At 38.5% G+C, this 13254-nt stretch overlaps 1 protein-coding gene across 1 annotated transcript; it reads right to left on the reverse strand.

The window, feature by feature from the left end:
- Nucleotides 1-271: 271 nt before the first annotated feature.
- On the reverse strand, nt 272-7177 carry LOC149557158 (phosphoenolpyruvate carboxykinase (ATP)-like). The gene is made up of 4 exons (XM_089830121.1): nt 6915-7177; nt 645-817; nt 483-548; nt 272-384 (listed from the first exon to the last, which is right to left on the reverse strand). Exons 1-4 carry the CDS (start codon nt 7175-7177, stop codon nt 272-274), a joined length of 615 nt encoding a protein of 204 aa, XP_089686247.1.
- Nucleotides 7178-13254: the final 6077 nt, after the last annotated feature.

The raw sequence follows: 13254 nt of genomic DNA on the forward strand, positions 1-13254 counted from the left end.
ACTACTTATAAGAATCTTGTATTGGTTTATTGTTGATGTTGGAATGACAAGATTTTTATAATCTATATACAATTTATAAAGTACTTATTAAACTAGATGTAAATCACAACTAATAAGAAAACAATATATCTCTTTTCTCACAAATCACTTTATATTGAACTCTAGAACTTTCACGGTAAGATTGAGATTGAGTTCTAAAGCTAACTAGAGTAATGTATCCAGTAATAAAATGACACATTGTTTGTGCAAGTGTGAGCTTGTTATCTCATGGTTATACTCCAAATGCATCACAAGCTAGCAGCACAATGTTCTTTGGATGAGGCCCAAAACAAGGAATCTTTGCATTTGGTATATACTCAATGGGATAAGATGCTCTTGTGTTCTCTATACAAGTCAAAAATTTGACTTAACTAGAGCTCAAGTTCAATTCAAAGCAAATAATTTCTAAAAACCCAAACGAAAAGCAATATGATTTTCTTTACCAGTAATAGACTTATCAAAGTAGTCCACTTCCCTTGTATATTCTTCAAATATAACATTCTCCAACACTGCCATAACCAAGGACAACAAAATTGAATCCTTAATTACAAACCATTAAAGATTTTCAATCCTGTTTGAAATATTTTGTGGGATTGGTATGTTACTTGTTCCAAACTTAATAGCATTCCAAATATCAAGCTCCTTCTCTTCTGAGAGATCAATGCATTTTGCATAGTAACCCTCGCCAATATTAGACAAATCATTATTACTCCAACAATTCTCATCATCTCCTATCAATTCCCTCTGATGGTCTGTAGAAAAGTTGTCTTTATAGTTCCTATATTGCAGGATCACTTCTTTTTAGTAAATTTGATTAACAAAAGACTTTGAGAACATAGGACATTAGATTTTTTTTTTAAAGACTTTAAGACCATAAAACAATAAACATGTTTATTAAGATATAAAAGACTTCCACTATTTAACATTGCCCCGTAGCCACTGGTTGATCTGGGATAGTTGAGATTGTTCATCGCATACTAACCACACCTCCCTTGGCATGGGGTTTCTCTAAAGCAGAGGTCGATGTGTTCCATGTGAGCCATGATCACCATAATTCCCACACACATTAGCAATACCATTACCTTGTCCACACTGAAGTTGGAGCACAAACCCTTTCTCCAAAGTTATCACATTTATAACTATTCCAAATGTTTATATAAGCTTGGAGTAAAGGTAATTTAATCAAATATTATAATTTTAAAAACACATTTCTATCTTCCTCCCTACCCATGAACACCATGATTGAGAGCTCCTAATAAGAGGGCATGAAGAGAATTGTGGTGGTTTTGACTGTGTCACTAATTATTTATTCTTTCTTCATGACATCCTTTTTAGATGAACACGTTTTCTTCTCCTACAAGCTTTTCCCTAATCTCGCTTCTCATTTGGCCCATTGATTAGCCATTTCTATCAGATATATCCTCTTCTTTTCAATAAAACCATCAAAGAGTTGCATTATATGCTTGGGATACGTACCTTTAATATTCTAGAAGTGGGATCCCAGTCTCCTTTTGTAAATCCTACAACTTCTCTCAATAGCTAACAACATCACTGAAATATCTCAAATGGATATTTGCTCTACTACTGCTATAATGTTTAATTATATAAATTATATATTCCTATAGATTTTTCTTTGATCTTATCGAGCTAGACAAAAGTTGCAGAAGAATGTTGCTTCTTTTTGTATTTTTCAGAATATAGGTATAATAATGAATAAATAACAATAATTGATAAAATAAAAGTGATAGAGATCATATGCAACAATACATACTAATAAGGAAATGATTCTAAAACCATACCAACAAAGCTTGAGTTATTTTAGAATAGTATCAATATAGATGTACTTCAAACAAGGTTGATGCCAGCTAAAGACGATAACCAACTACAATCAAACAAGTTCAAATGATAAAGCCCAAGCTGCTACAATAATACAACTCCAGTTTGTTGCAAATAAACACCCCATAATTCCTCACATAAGCTACTATAAAGAAACACGAGGCTGAACCAAAGTGGTCGCCTTCCCTAAAATTCCACTGCTTGCAAAGGGTGACTGCAATACTATAAATTGATCCTCTGCCTTGATCAAACCATATGCATAAGAACTTCAAATCTGATCTTGTTGAGGGCTACGTCTTGACAAATCTGCTCTTGGCACTAGGGTTTGCGTCCTAGGTGAGGAATGCTCTTCCAGAGCAACGACGTCCAAAATGGGTTGACAAAATGATATAAGATACTCACCTTTAGGTTGTCTTCTCCTTATATCCCTCTCCAAGGAAATTGTAACCCTAAAAGAACCCTAAACTAGAATTCATTTGAACTTTATAATATAACATTATTTTCCCCAATAAAGTCATCCAAATATAAAGAAATCATTACTTTATTAATGACAAATAAATCCAAGCATCAAATAGGTGCTTGTAAATGATAATCAAATAGTAATGACTGGGCTCTTTCCAACGAGCTATCACACATAGGAAAATCGATCTAGATAGAGCCAAAAAAATCCTTATTACTCCAAAATGGCTAAACACTTAGCCTTATTTAAATTATTAAAACTCTAACTTAGGAGAATATTTAAATATATTAAAATAATTCCCAATTAGCCAAAGAACAACCCAAACACCTCCAAAACATGAAACAGAGTTTGTCACCCACCTGTAACTGATGTCAGACAACTTGGGCCAACTGACAGTCTCATCCTCAAATCTAGGTATATTCTTAAGAAATAGGGAACACACCCAAATCTCCTGGAATTGAGATTAGGTGGTGATCTCATAGAACCTCAACTTTGAAAAATGTCACAACCTCCTAAAAGGTAGGAATCTCCTCCTACAATCAAGGAACTACCTCCTAAAAAGTAGGAGATTGAGTCTGTCACTCTGAAGCTAAGTACTAATGAATCTCCTCTGTTGTGTGCATCATCATAATGTGCCAATGAAGTGGGAGTTCTTCCTAAAGATTAGGAGATGTGTCCAATGTCTCCAAAATGTCCCCAGTGGTCTTTGGAACCCTCCTAGACAACTCCCAATTAGTCCCATAAAATTAGGGATTCCTCCTAAGTTTTACAAACTTGTTATTGACTACCCAAACCAGCCTGAAAAGCTCATGTCTAGGTCTATATGCCCTATACGTGTCCCCTACACACTCTATTGGCCTATGGGAACTCTAGTAGTAGGCCAATCCATGAACAAATGTCTGTCATCCTAGAAAAGGGACATTACAAATCCTTTCTTCTAGGAGATTGATTTTCCTCAAGCAATTTGCATCTACATACTAAAAACCAATTGTTGAATTCCCACATCAGTCTCGAACACACTGCTCCACTCAACTACTGTGCTACTTTGATATAAACATCAAGATATTCAAAGTGTAGCATCTCACCATGAATCCACTGGAGGAATGCATTATACATGTCAATTCTTGGATTCCATACCAATTTCAAAAAAAAAAAAAATGCAACATATTCATATGACACCCATCTATATAGATGTACAAATCCATATTGCCAATGCCTTTCAGTGAGGTCACTACTAATAACGCTTGATCTTGATGCAATCCAGGGAAATTGATAAGATAACATGTTGAACCACAACATGCGACCCTCCATATCTCTCAAGCATACAACCAATTGTTCTAAAAATGCCCAAACACTCCAAACCATGAATCAATATATGCAAGTCTGTGTAAAGTGATGTATTTCGCAAATCAATACCTGGGTCCCATAACCAAACATATGTTGTACTGTGTGTGATGTAGAAGAACTTCATATTATCACCATCACTATCAAGTAACCCTCTATGTATGCAGGACACCATAACAATGGGTGAGTAATATCTTGCATGCTAAAAAGCTATCAACAATGGCCACCCTATCTCACTATCATAACTCTGACCAGCAACACAAGTGATATCAAACATGCTATCAAACCAATTCTAATCAACAACAAACACTCCCCACTCCATCGCTAACCTGTAGGAGCATCTCCCAACACTCCCATACTGTTGGAAACCTAATCTAGATAGTGAAAAGCTTGGATCAATCATAAGCACCCCACAAGGATAGGCACTAATCCTCAATGGATTGAAGAGTATAAAGTCACCAATCAGAATGGTTATTTTTTCCCCATCAAGGAAGCCATGAGGCCACCTCTTAATAGAAGTATATGTGCCATCCATGCCCATAAGCGACAACTCTTGAGTGGTTGACCTACCAAGTGTATGCTCAACTTCACAATCATACTCCAAGATTGAGCTTTTCATTTCATTTGTGTCATCAAGATCAAGAGCCTCCTCATCATCCAATTCAAAGAGTGGGTTATCTAAAATCAAATCAGCACTCATCTCAGAAAAGGGGTTATCAACAATGACTGGGTCTATGTCATCAACTTCTTCAAGACTATATGCAACAAACTCATGAGAATGGGAAGTAAAATTGCTGCTATCTAAACTTAGTATTTTGGAATCCTCCTATATACCTTCTTTGGAATCATCTTGTATATCCTCAATATTAATGGAACTACTGCTGAGGGTTTTCTTCTTCCATTACTGTGAGCTCTCTTCTTCCATTGCCATGAGCCGAGTTGTGTGCCAGGGCTAGTGTCGGGTGCCGTAGAGCCAGGGCCATGCTCTATTTGCAAGGCCAATCTACTCTCCTTGTCATGAGCTATGAATGTTAGAGCCCTAAATTGTGTCTGCATGCCTTTGGGCCAATCCACTCTCAATCACTCTCCTAATATGAGTTGTGACTGTCAGAGCCTGCCCATCATGCCCTTGCTTCCTTTAACACACGAGTGCCATAACACATGAGAATGTAGCATTTGGTTCTTTACATGTGAACCATTTGACAAAATGTCTGACTGGTGAACTGTGCTTCTATTCACTATTGTGCGGAGGTATTTGGTGGCATTGTAATAGGTGTTTGACAGAATGCTTTGTCTGTGGTAAAATTGTGAATTTCCAGGGGCACTTTCTTTTTGCGGGCATACCTTCCTTCTTTATGAGCTATGACACCCTTAATTACACTCTAATAGCTCGCTGATCGCTTGACTACACTAGAGTCTACTAATGTTTTCTTGCAAAATGTTGTTGCTCAATCAACTTCACTCTATATTAAGCTCGTAGAATGATTGACTTTGTTAGAATCTAAGAACCACACTCTACAAGATACTATGCAATCTCTAGTCACTAAAAATACAAGCCTCAAGGCTAATCTAGACTCTGCTACCATGTAGCTCAGGGAGTTAGACACTATCAACAAGAAACAATCAAAGATAGTGGATAGGCATTCTTCACTGTTAATGGAGACTGAATTGAAGGTGTAGTCTTGGGCTTCTTTACATAGCTCTGTTACTGAGGCTTCCCTTTTAGGTGTTGAGAATTTAGTGCAAGGGAAGATGAATGATGAGTGGGTTAGGTAGACCCATGAACTAAACCTAAAGGTCCATGGTCTTCCCTCCATTAATGATCCCTCAACTACTGGATACACTTTCCTCAAGGATCAGGTGGACAATTCAGACATCACTATTGATAGGTGTTGGTTAGGCCTAGATGACACTCTCTTCATCTAGTTCCTCTCCCTCTCTGATAGGTTGCGGGATCTTAAAGCAAAGAGAATTTTATTCTCTCTTTCCCCTAAGATCTATCTAGATGAGGATCTCACCCAATCACAAGTGGTAGAACTCAAGCAAGCTTGTGCCCTCATTGTGGTGGCTAGATAAGAGGGTAAATATGTAGTTATTAGAAATCTTAAAGCAGTAATCTGCGACACCTTTCCTATAGGTTGGGTTTCGAGGGTGGCCTCTAAGGCCAAATGAGGGGCTCAATGATAGTTGAGCACACGCTCTTTGTGCCTCAACTAATGGAATGGTAATGGTATCCTTTGGTCTATGCCTAGCTTACTTAACGATGCTATTGGTTCTATCGACATTCTTTTTATTACAGAGATACATGAGAGTCCCATTCATCCTCTTCCCAATATTTTTGGCTATTAGTGGATCTCCTCTTCGGTGCTCTGGTGGGGTCAGAGGTTCTGGTGGGGTCATTTATCTTATTTGGGACCACCTTTTTAGTACTATCTCCTTGGTTCACTCTAAAAACTATGCTAGGTTCATGTGGATTCACATTGATCGAGGGACCTCACTCTATAGATATACCTCTATCACTATCTTCTACTTCCTGCCAACATCTTTGTACTATGCAGTTCACAACACTAAGGGTGGGGGCCCCTATGAGGACCTTCTTGAGCACATTACTAGATTCTCTGTCATGGGGGACATCATCATTTTGGGAGACTTTAACACATGGGCTAGAGACCTATAGCCTCCCCTCATGATCATAGGGTTGATACCATGTGCACGACTGCTTCTGATCTTGGTTCCACGTGTCTGCATCAGCTCTTTGAGGATCGTCAAGGGCCCCTCACTAGGTATGGTCAAAATTTATTTCAGCTTTGTGAATCATCTGACTTAGTGATTTTGAATGGGCTCCCTTGCTTTCCTGGCTCCAAACTCTTCACTTTTTGGCCAAATGGTGGTGGTGCTAGCATTGTGGACTATGTTCTCTCTACGCCCTCCTTCCTCCCTCTCATTTATCACTTTACCATCTCTCACCTTCCTCTGGATGACCATGCCCTCCTTAGCATCACCCTTTGGGGACCCTTGACACCTCCTCTCCCTTGCTCATTCACTTCTTCTTGCCCCTCATCTTCTAGCAGCCTCTCCCCTCTGCCCCCCCCCCCCCCCCCCCCCCCCCCACATGCTTGCACTTCTTTTTGCTTCACCGATTGTAATGTGGAGCTCTTCATCCATCACCTCAGATGACTTCTCCCCCAGGACCCCTTATTTGACTCTGGGGATGTCACCTCCATTTTCAACTCACTTGTGTCCACCTTGTGGGAGTCTACCCTTCTCTCCATTCCCCACTGCACCTCCTCGCTCACCCTTCGCCCCACTTGTAGGTCTTACCCCATGAACCAATGGTTTAATGAAGACTGCAAATCCTTTTACTGCATTCTTCGCTCTGCTCCACCCACTTCTTCCTCCTTTTACTCTTAGTTGAGGCTCAACTACTGCCACTTTCTTTGCCATAAGAAATAGAAGTTCACTTTGCAGCAGTATAGATCTCTTTGTGCCATGTTCCATGTTCTTCTAGTCTCCAAAGCTCTTTTGGTGCACCATGTTTCCTCACCACCCCCTTCCTCCTCCACTTTGGAACTTCGCTCCCTTGCCTCCCACACCTCCACCCTATATGATATTCCTAGCTAGCCCCCTCTCTATCTCATCCTCCCCCCACCCGTTGTCACCTCTTCTCCTTTTCCCACATTTGTGAGGCAGTTAGAGTTATGAACAAGAGTAGAACTCCAGATGAGGAAGGATTCCAAGCTGAATTCTTCAAGTTGGGTATCTCTGTCCTAGGTCCCTTTCTTATAGTGCTCTTTAATTGAGTAGTTTGTGTTAGCTTTCCCAACTCTTGGTCATGATAAATTATCTATCTGATCCATAAATCTGGGTCAGCTTCTGATCCCAGGAACTATAGGACCATCATGGTTGGGCATACCTTCACCAAACTCTATGCGACTGTGCTAAATGGTATGCTATCCAAAGAGCTTGATCCTAGGTTTTGTATAGTTTTTCAGACCATTGATCACATTTGACCTTACAAGCCATCATTGAAGAGGCTCGCCACTACTCGAAGAAAGTTTACTATTGTTTTGTTGACTTTAGCAAAGCCTTCAACTTTATTCCTCGGGTGGCTCTCTTTCAGTGTCTTAGGGACATCTGGATCTTAGAGATTCTCTTTACAACTATTATGAGGTTATGTGAGTGTTTTGTGGGCAAATTTAGGGCTTTATAGGGCTTCTCTGACCCTATTGAGAGCACTATCGAGGTGAAATAGGTCTACCCTCTCCCCCCCCTCTCTTTGGCATCTATATCAATGAGCTTGAGGCATTTCTCCGTGATTGCTCGCTCCCTGGTGATGGTTGTTACTTACATCAGGTGTTGATCTCTATTCTCCTATTTATTGATGATGTGATTCTCCTAGCATCTTCCCCTGATGGTCTTCAATGCCGATGTCTTGGCCTCTTTCTATGAATCATATGAGCTAATTGTAAATCTAGGCAAGACTCGAGTTATGGTCTTCAATTGTTTGAGGACATCACACCTCCATTTTTAGTTCCAAGGTAGAGAGATTGAGATTGCATCTTCATATACTTACTTGGGGGTTAAGATTTTTGGACCTCAGTTCATCCTAAGACCAACCATGTAGCCTAGAGTCAACAAGGGACTCCCTTGCTATTCTTGAGCAACAATACTTTCAACACCACTTCTAGGACACCATGACTAAGATGTCCCTTCTTGACTCCTTAGTCAAGCTAACTATCCTCTATGGCTCTACTATTTGGGGTACCTCCCCCTTGGAGTCTGATTAGGCCTCTGTTGAAAGAGTCCAAACTCTTTTCCTTCAGCGCATTATTAGATGTCACTGGTCCACACCGTACAACATCATTTTGGTAGGGTTTGGTGCTCACCCTTTTCGATTGGGGACTATCTTTGATTTAGTTTGGCTTCTTCACTAGTTCTAGAGCTTCACTGATTCCTCTAATGGTTGTCACAGATATTCCTACCTAGCTTATTGTTACTCTATCTAGGTTGCGGGTTTAGACTTTAGCCATAGGTATCATTGTTGTTACACTTAGGTCTCTTCCCTCTTGGGCTCGATTGGTATTTGTTTGGGTTGTCTTCCCCACCTTTTAGTTTTCTTTGGATGCTCTAGCCCATCTTCTTCCACCTCAATAGGAGTTGAATGAGCATGTTAGACTTGACATCTATAGAGATTATGTTATCATGACCTAGACAAATCCCCTAGGTGGGCTTCACCTGCGTATGGCTTTCTATGTTGAGCACTTATTTGATATCTAACATGGCATCATCTTACACCCTTGGTACCTCACTCGTCATTGGACTCATGCTCTTCACATCTCCTTTAGATCTTTTAGAGTGGGATCTCATCAACTACGTATTTAAACTGATCACCAGATTGGCAAGGAGGATAGGATTTGTTAGCTTTGTCATCTTAGGGAGGTTGAGACCGAGTCTCACTTTATTTTTTGCTATCCCATTTACTATGAGATTTTAGTGAGATTCTACTATGTTTTCAAAGAGTGTCAGTCTCTTTCCTCATTCTTCAGATATATTGACTAGCATTGTCTTGCACTCTACCTTCAGGAGACCATGCCGCTTTGCGAGCACACTATATAGCTCCAAATTTTTTCGACATTGACCCCTACACAACTCATCACCTCTTTCTTTAGTCCTACAATCCCTGCTCGAGGATTGAAGTGGCCTCCCTGTACTATCTCAGTTCACACCAGATCTATAAGACCCCATAGAGATCACACTCAGCAGTGACCTTCCAAAGTACCTTATTTCTCTAACGACCACCTTTCCATTATGGACTACTTCTCTCCTATGAGGAGTTCTTAGTTGTTTTTCTTTTTCTTGGTTCTTTTATTGTTTTTCTTTCACATTCTTTTGGCAGACACTGTTTGGTGCTCCCCCTACTGGCATTCTCCCTTTTTACTATTTCCAATCCCTTAGACCCTCGTTGGTCTCCTATTACACATTAATAAATTTATCTTATCTTATCTTATCTTATTACTAGATAATGTATCGTCAAGTGGATCCTCTTCGTCATTCAACTCATGAATATGTTGTCCATCTGAATAGGCTATGGCAAGAGGTAGATATTCTGATTTTGTAGGTAAAGCATGGATTAAAATCAACTCCCTACTTAGTTCTTCATTCTGATTTTTTGCCATGAGGAGAGCTACTTGAGAATTTCCCTAAGTTTGTCTAACCTTTACAAGTTCTAAAATAAGCTGATCAACCTCCTCTTCTTTCCCCCTCAAAGCAATAGAGTAAATAACACCAAGGTCAAGAAGATGATCTCTATCTAAAAGGAGGTTTAAGTAATTATTCTTCATTGCCTTAATGGGTGTCTTAAGCACATGAAAATTAGAGACTTATGAAGCCTCTTCTTTACATTTATGTCTTCCCTCAAGTTGGATATTACAAATGTAGCTCTCTACTAACTTGTAGGAACTATCAAAATTTGACAAGGCTACAATGATCTTTTCTTCAGCAACCTTTAGTTGGCTCTCCAAAACAAGCTTATGGACATGTGTATATCCATAAGAAAAGGATGTGGACTACCATTGAAGATAAGGGCTCTCTGTAATATCCTCTTTTGATACCCCCTCAAGATCTTCACCTGGTAATTCCTCTTGCTAGTTATTGTCGGTCCTTGTTTCCTTTGTTGACTTATCTTCTCTCCTAATACTTTCTTTTTTATCCTTTGAATCCTCTTTCCTTCCTTGCCAGTGATATGAAATTTTGGATGCCAAATCATCCTCAACATCTGGTATACCCATAAATTGTGTGAATGCAAGCATGTCTTGTATCTTCTCAGGAAGAGAATGATACTGATGGTAGCTGCTCATTATTGCATCATTGAAATCCTTAGCAAGAGGCATCTTACTTGTACCTATTGACGGAGATGAAACATTAGAGTGCCCATTTGTAATTCTAGCCATGGTATTGACCTGCAAATAACCCAATAGGCTGACATGTTCGAGGCTTTGATACCACTGAAATATTTCGAATGGATATTTTCATTGCTATTGCTATAATGTTTAATTATATAAATTATATTTTCCTATAATTTTTCTTTGATCTTATAGAGCTAAACAAAAGTTGCAGAAGCATGTTGTTTCTTTTTATATTTTTCAGAATATAGGTATTACAATGAATAAATAAAAATAATGGATAAAATACAAGTGATAGAGATCATATGCAACAATACATACTAATTTGGAAATGATTCTAAAACCATACCAACAAAGTTTGATTTATTTCAAAAAAGTACCAATACATATGTACTTCAAACAAGGTTGACACTAGCTAAAGATGGGAACTAGCTATAGTCAAATAGGTTCAAATGATAAAGCCCAAGTTGCTACAATAAAACAAATACAGTCTACAATAAATAAACACCTCAAAATTTCTCATGTGAGTTGCTATAAAGAAACACCAGGTTGAACCAAAGTGTCCGCCTTCCCTAAAATTCCACTGCCTGAAAAGTGTGACTGCAATACTAGAAATTGATCCTCTACCTTGATCAAACTATATGCGTAAGAACTTTGAATCTAATCTTGTTGAGGGCTACATCCCAACAAATCTACTCTCAGCACTAGGGTTTGCATCCTTGGTGAGGAATGCTCTGCTAGAGCAATGACATTCAAAATGGGTTAGCAAAATGATATAAGATGCTCACCTATAGGTTGCCTTCTCCTTATATCCCCTCAAGGACAATTCAAACCCTAAAAGAACCCTAAAGTGGAATTCATTATAGCTTTATAATATAACATTATTTTCTCCAATAGAGTCATCCAAATATAAAGAAATCATTACTTTATTAATGACAAATAGCTCCAAGCATCAAATAAGTCTCGGTAAATGATAATCAAATAATAGAGACTAAGCTCTTTCCAACGAGCTATCACACAGAGGCAAATTGATCCAGATGGAGCCAAAAAACTCTTTATTACTCCAAAATGGCTAAACACTTAGCCTTATTTAAATTATTAAAATATTAACTTAGGATAATGTTTAAATATATTAAAATATTCCCCAAGAAGCCAAAGAACAACCCAAACACCTCCAGAATATGAAATTGAGTTTGTCACTTGCCTGTGACTGATGTCAGACAACTTGGGTCAACTAGCAGTCTCACCCTCACATCTAGGGATAGTCTTAAAAAATAGGGAACACACCCAAATCTCATAGAATTGAGACTGGGGAGTGATCTCATAGAACCTCAACTTTGGAAAATGTCACAACCTCCTAAAAGCTAGGAATTTCCTCCTACAATCAAGGAACTAACTCCTAAAAAGTAGGAGATTAAGTTTGTCACTCTAAAACTAAGTACTAATGAATCTCCTCTACTATGTGCATCTTCATAATGTGTCAGTGAAGTGGAAATTCTTCCTAAAAATTAGGATATGCGTCCAATGTCTCCAAAATGTCCCTAGTGGTCTTTAGAACCCTCCTAGACAACTCCCAATTAGTCCCCTAAAATTAGGGATCCCTCCTAAATTATAGGAACCTATTGTTGATTTCCCAAACCAACTTGAAAAGCTCATGTTTGGGTCTATATGCCTTGTATGAGTTCGCTACACACTCTATTGGCCTATGGGAACTCTACCAATAGGCCAATCCATGAACAAGTGTTTATCATCCTAGAAAAGGGATATTACAATCACATATCGAACTGCTACTTCTATACTACCTGAACCACCACATAGCAAGTCATCATTTGAATTTCTATATTGGAACTATTTACAGTCCTATGATTTTCTTAAAGTACTCAGTACAACAAATAAAAAAAGAGGCATTACATCTGATTTTTTTTCTAATTTGTAAGAGGCGGGAAGTGTGTGGAGTGGTCACACCAAAGGAATAGGATCGAAATAGAACAATATGCAGAGAGAACAAAAAAGTGATTCATGAGGCTGAAAAAGTGGGATGAGATTGGGTACATGATTTAAGAACACACAAATATAGAGAAGTTTATGCTATAGTTGATAAGTGATACAACAAATCATTTAGACCAAATTCTCATTCTGAACTACAGTAAAAATTTACAATTTTTATATATCATTTTCTAGGCATCCAGCTATAGCTTGTTTTGGTGGTTATAGATTTGAAGCTTAATGGGAAGTTTAGGGGACACTATTCGAGCCATTGCAGGCAGGGCATCCTAAAATAGTACTGTGTTAAAATCGATAGAAGAGCTCTCATATAGAGGAGTCAATGCACAAAGTTGAATTGGTGAAAAGCTTTAAGAAGCCTCCCAGAATTGATGCCTCCACAATATAGTCTCTTGTTTCCATCAATACACTAAGTGGGATTTATGGACATTATATTTGCTCAGTTGATCAATGATCCATTATGCTTGGTTCTAGAGTAATGTGAACACAAATTTTTTGATACGGGGCAAAGATGGAATATTGTAGCAATTTATAAAATCTAGTTTCATTCTCAATTCTTGTTTGAAGATCTAATTTGATTTTTAAGACTCCAAATCACCTCCCAACAACAATCAAACCAACTATTTTGAAGTGTTGGACATGTTTGGGCTGAAATGCCCACCTATAATA

The sequence above is a fragment of the Cupressus sempervirens genome, chromosome 5 (assembly GCF_028749045.1).
Source record: "Cupressus sempervirens isolate cs-2001-9-10 chromosome 5, ASM2874904v1, whole genome shotgun sequence".
Classification (NCBI taxonomy): domain Eukaryota; kingdom Viridiplantae; phylum Streptophyta; class Pinopsida; order Cupressales; family Cupressaceae; genus Cupressus; species Cupressus sempervirens.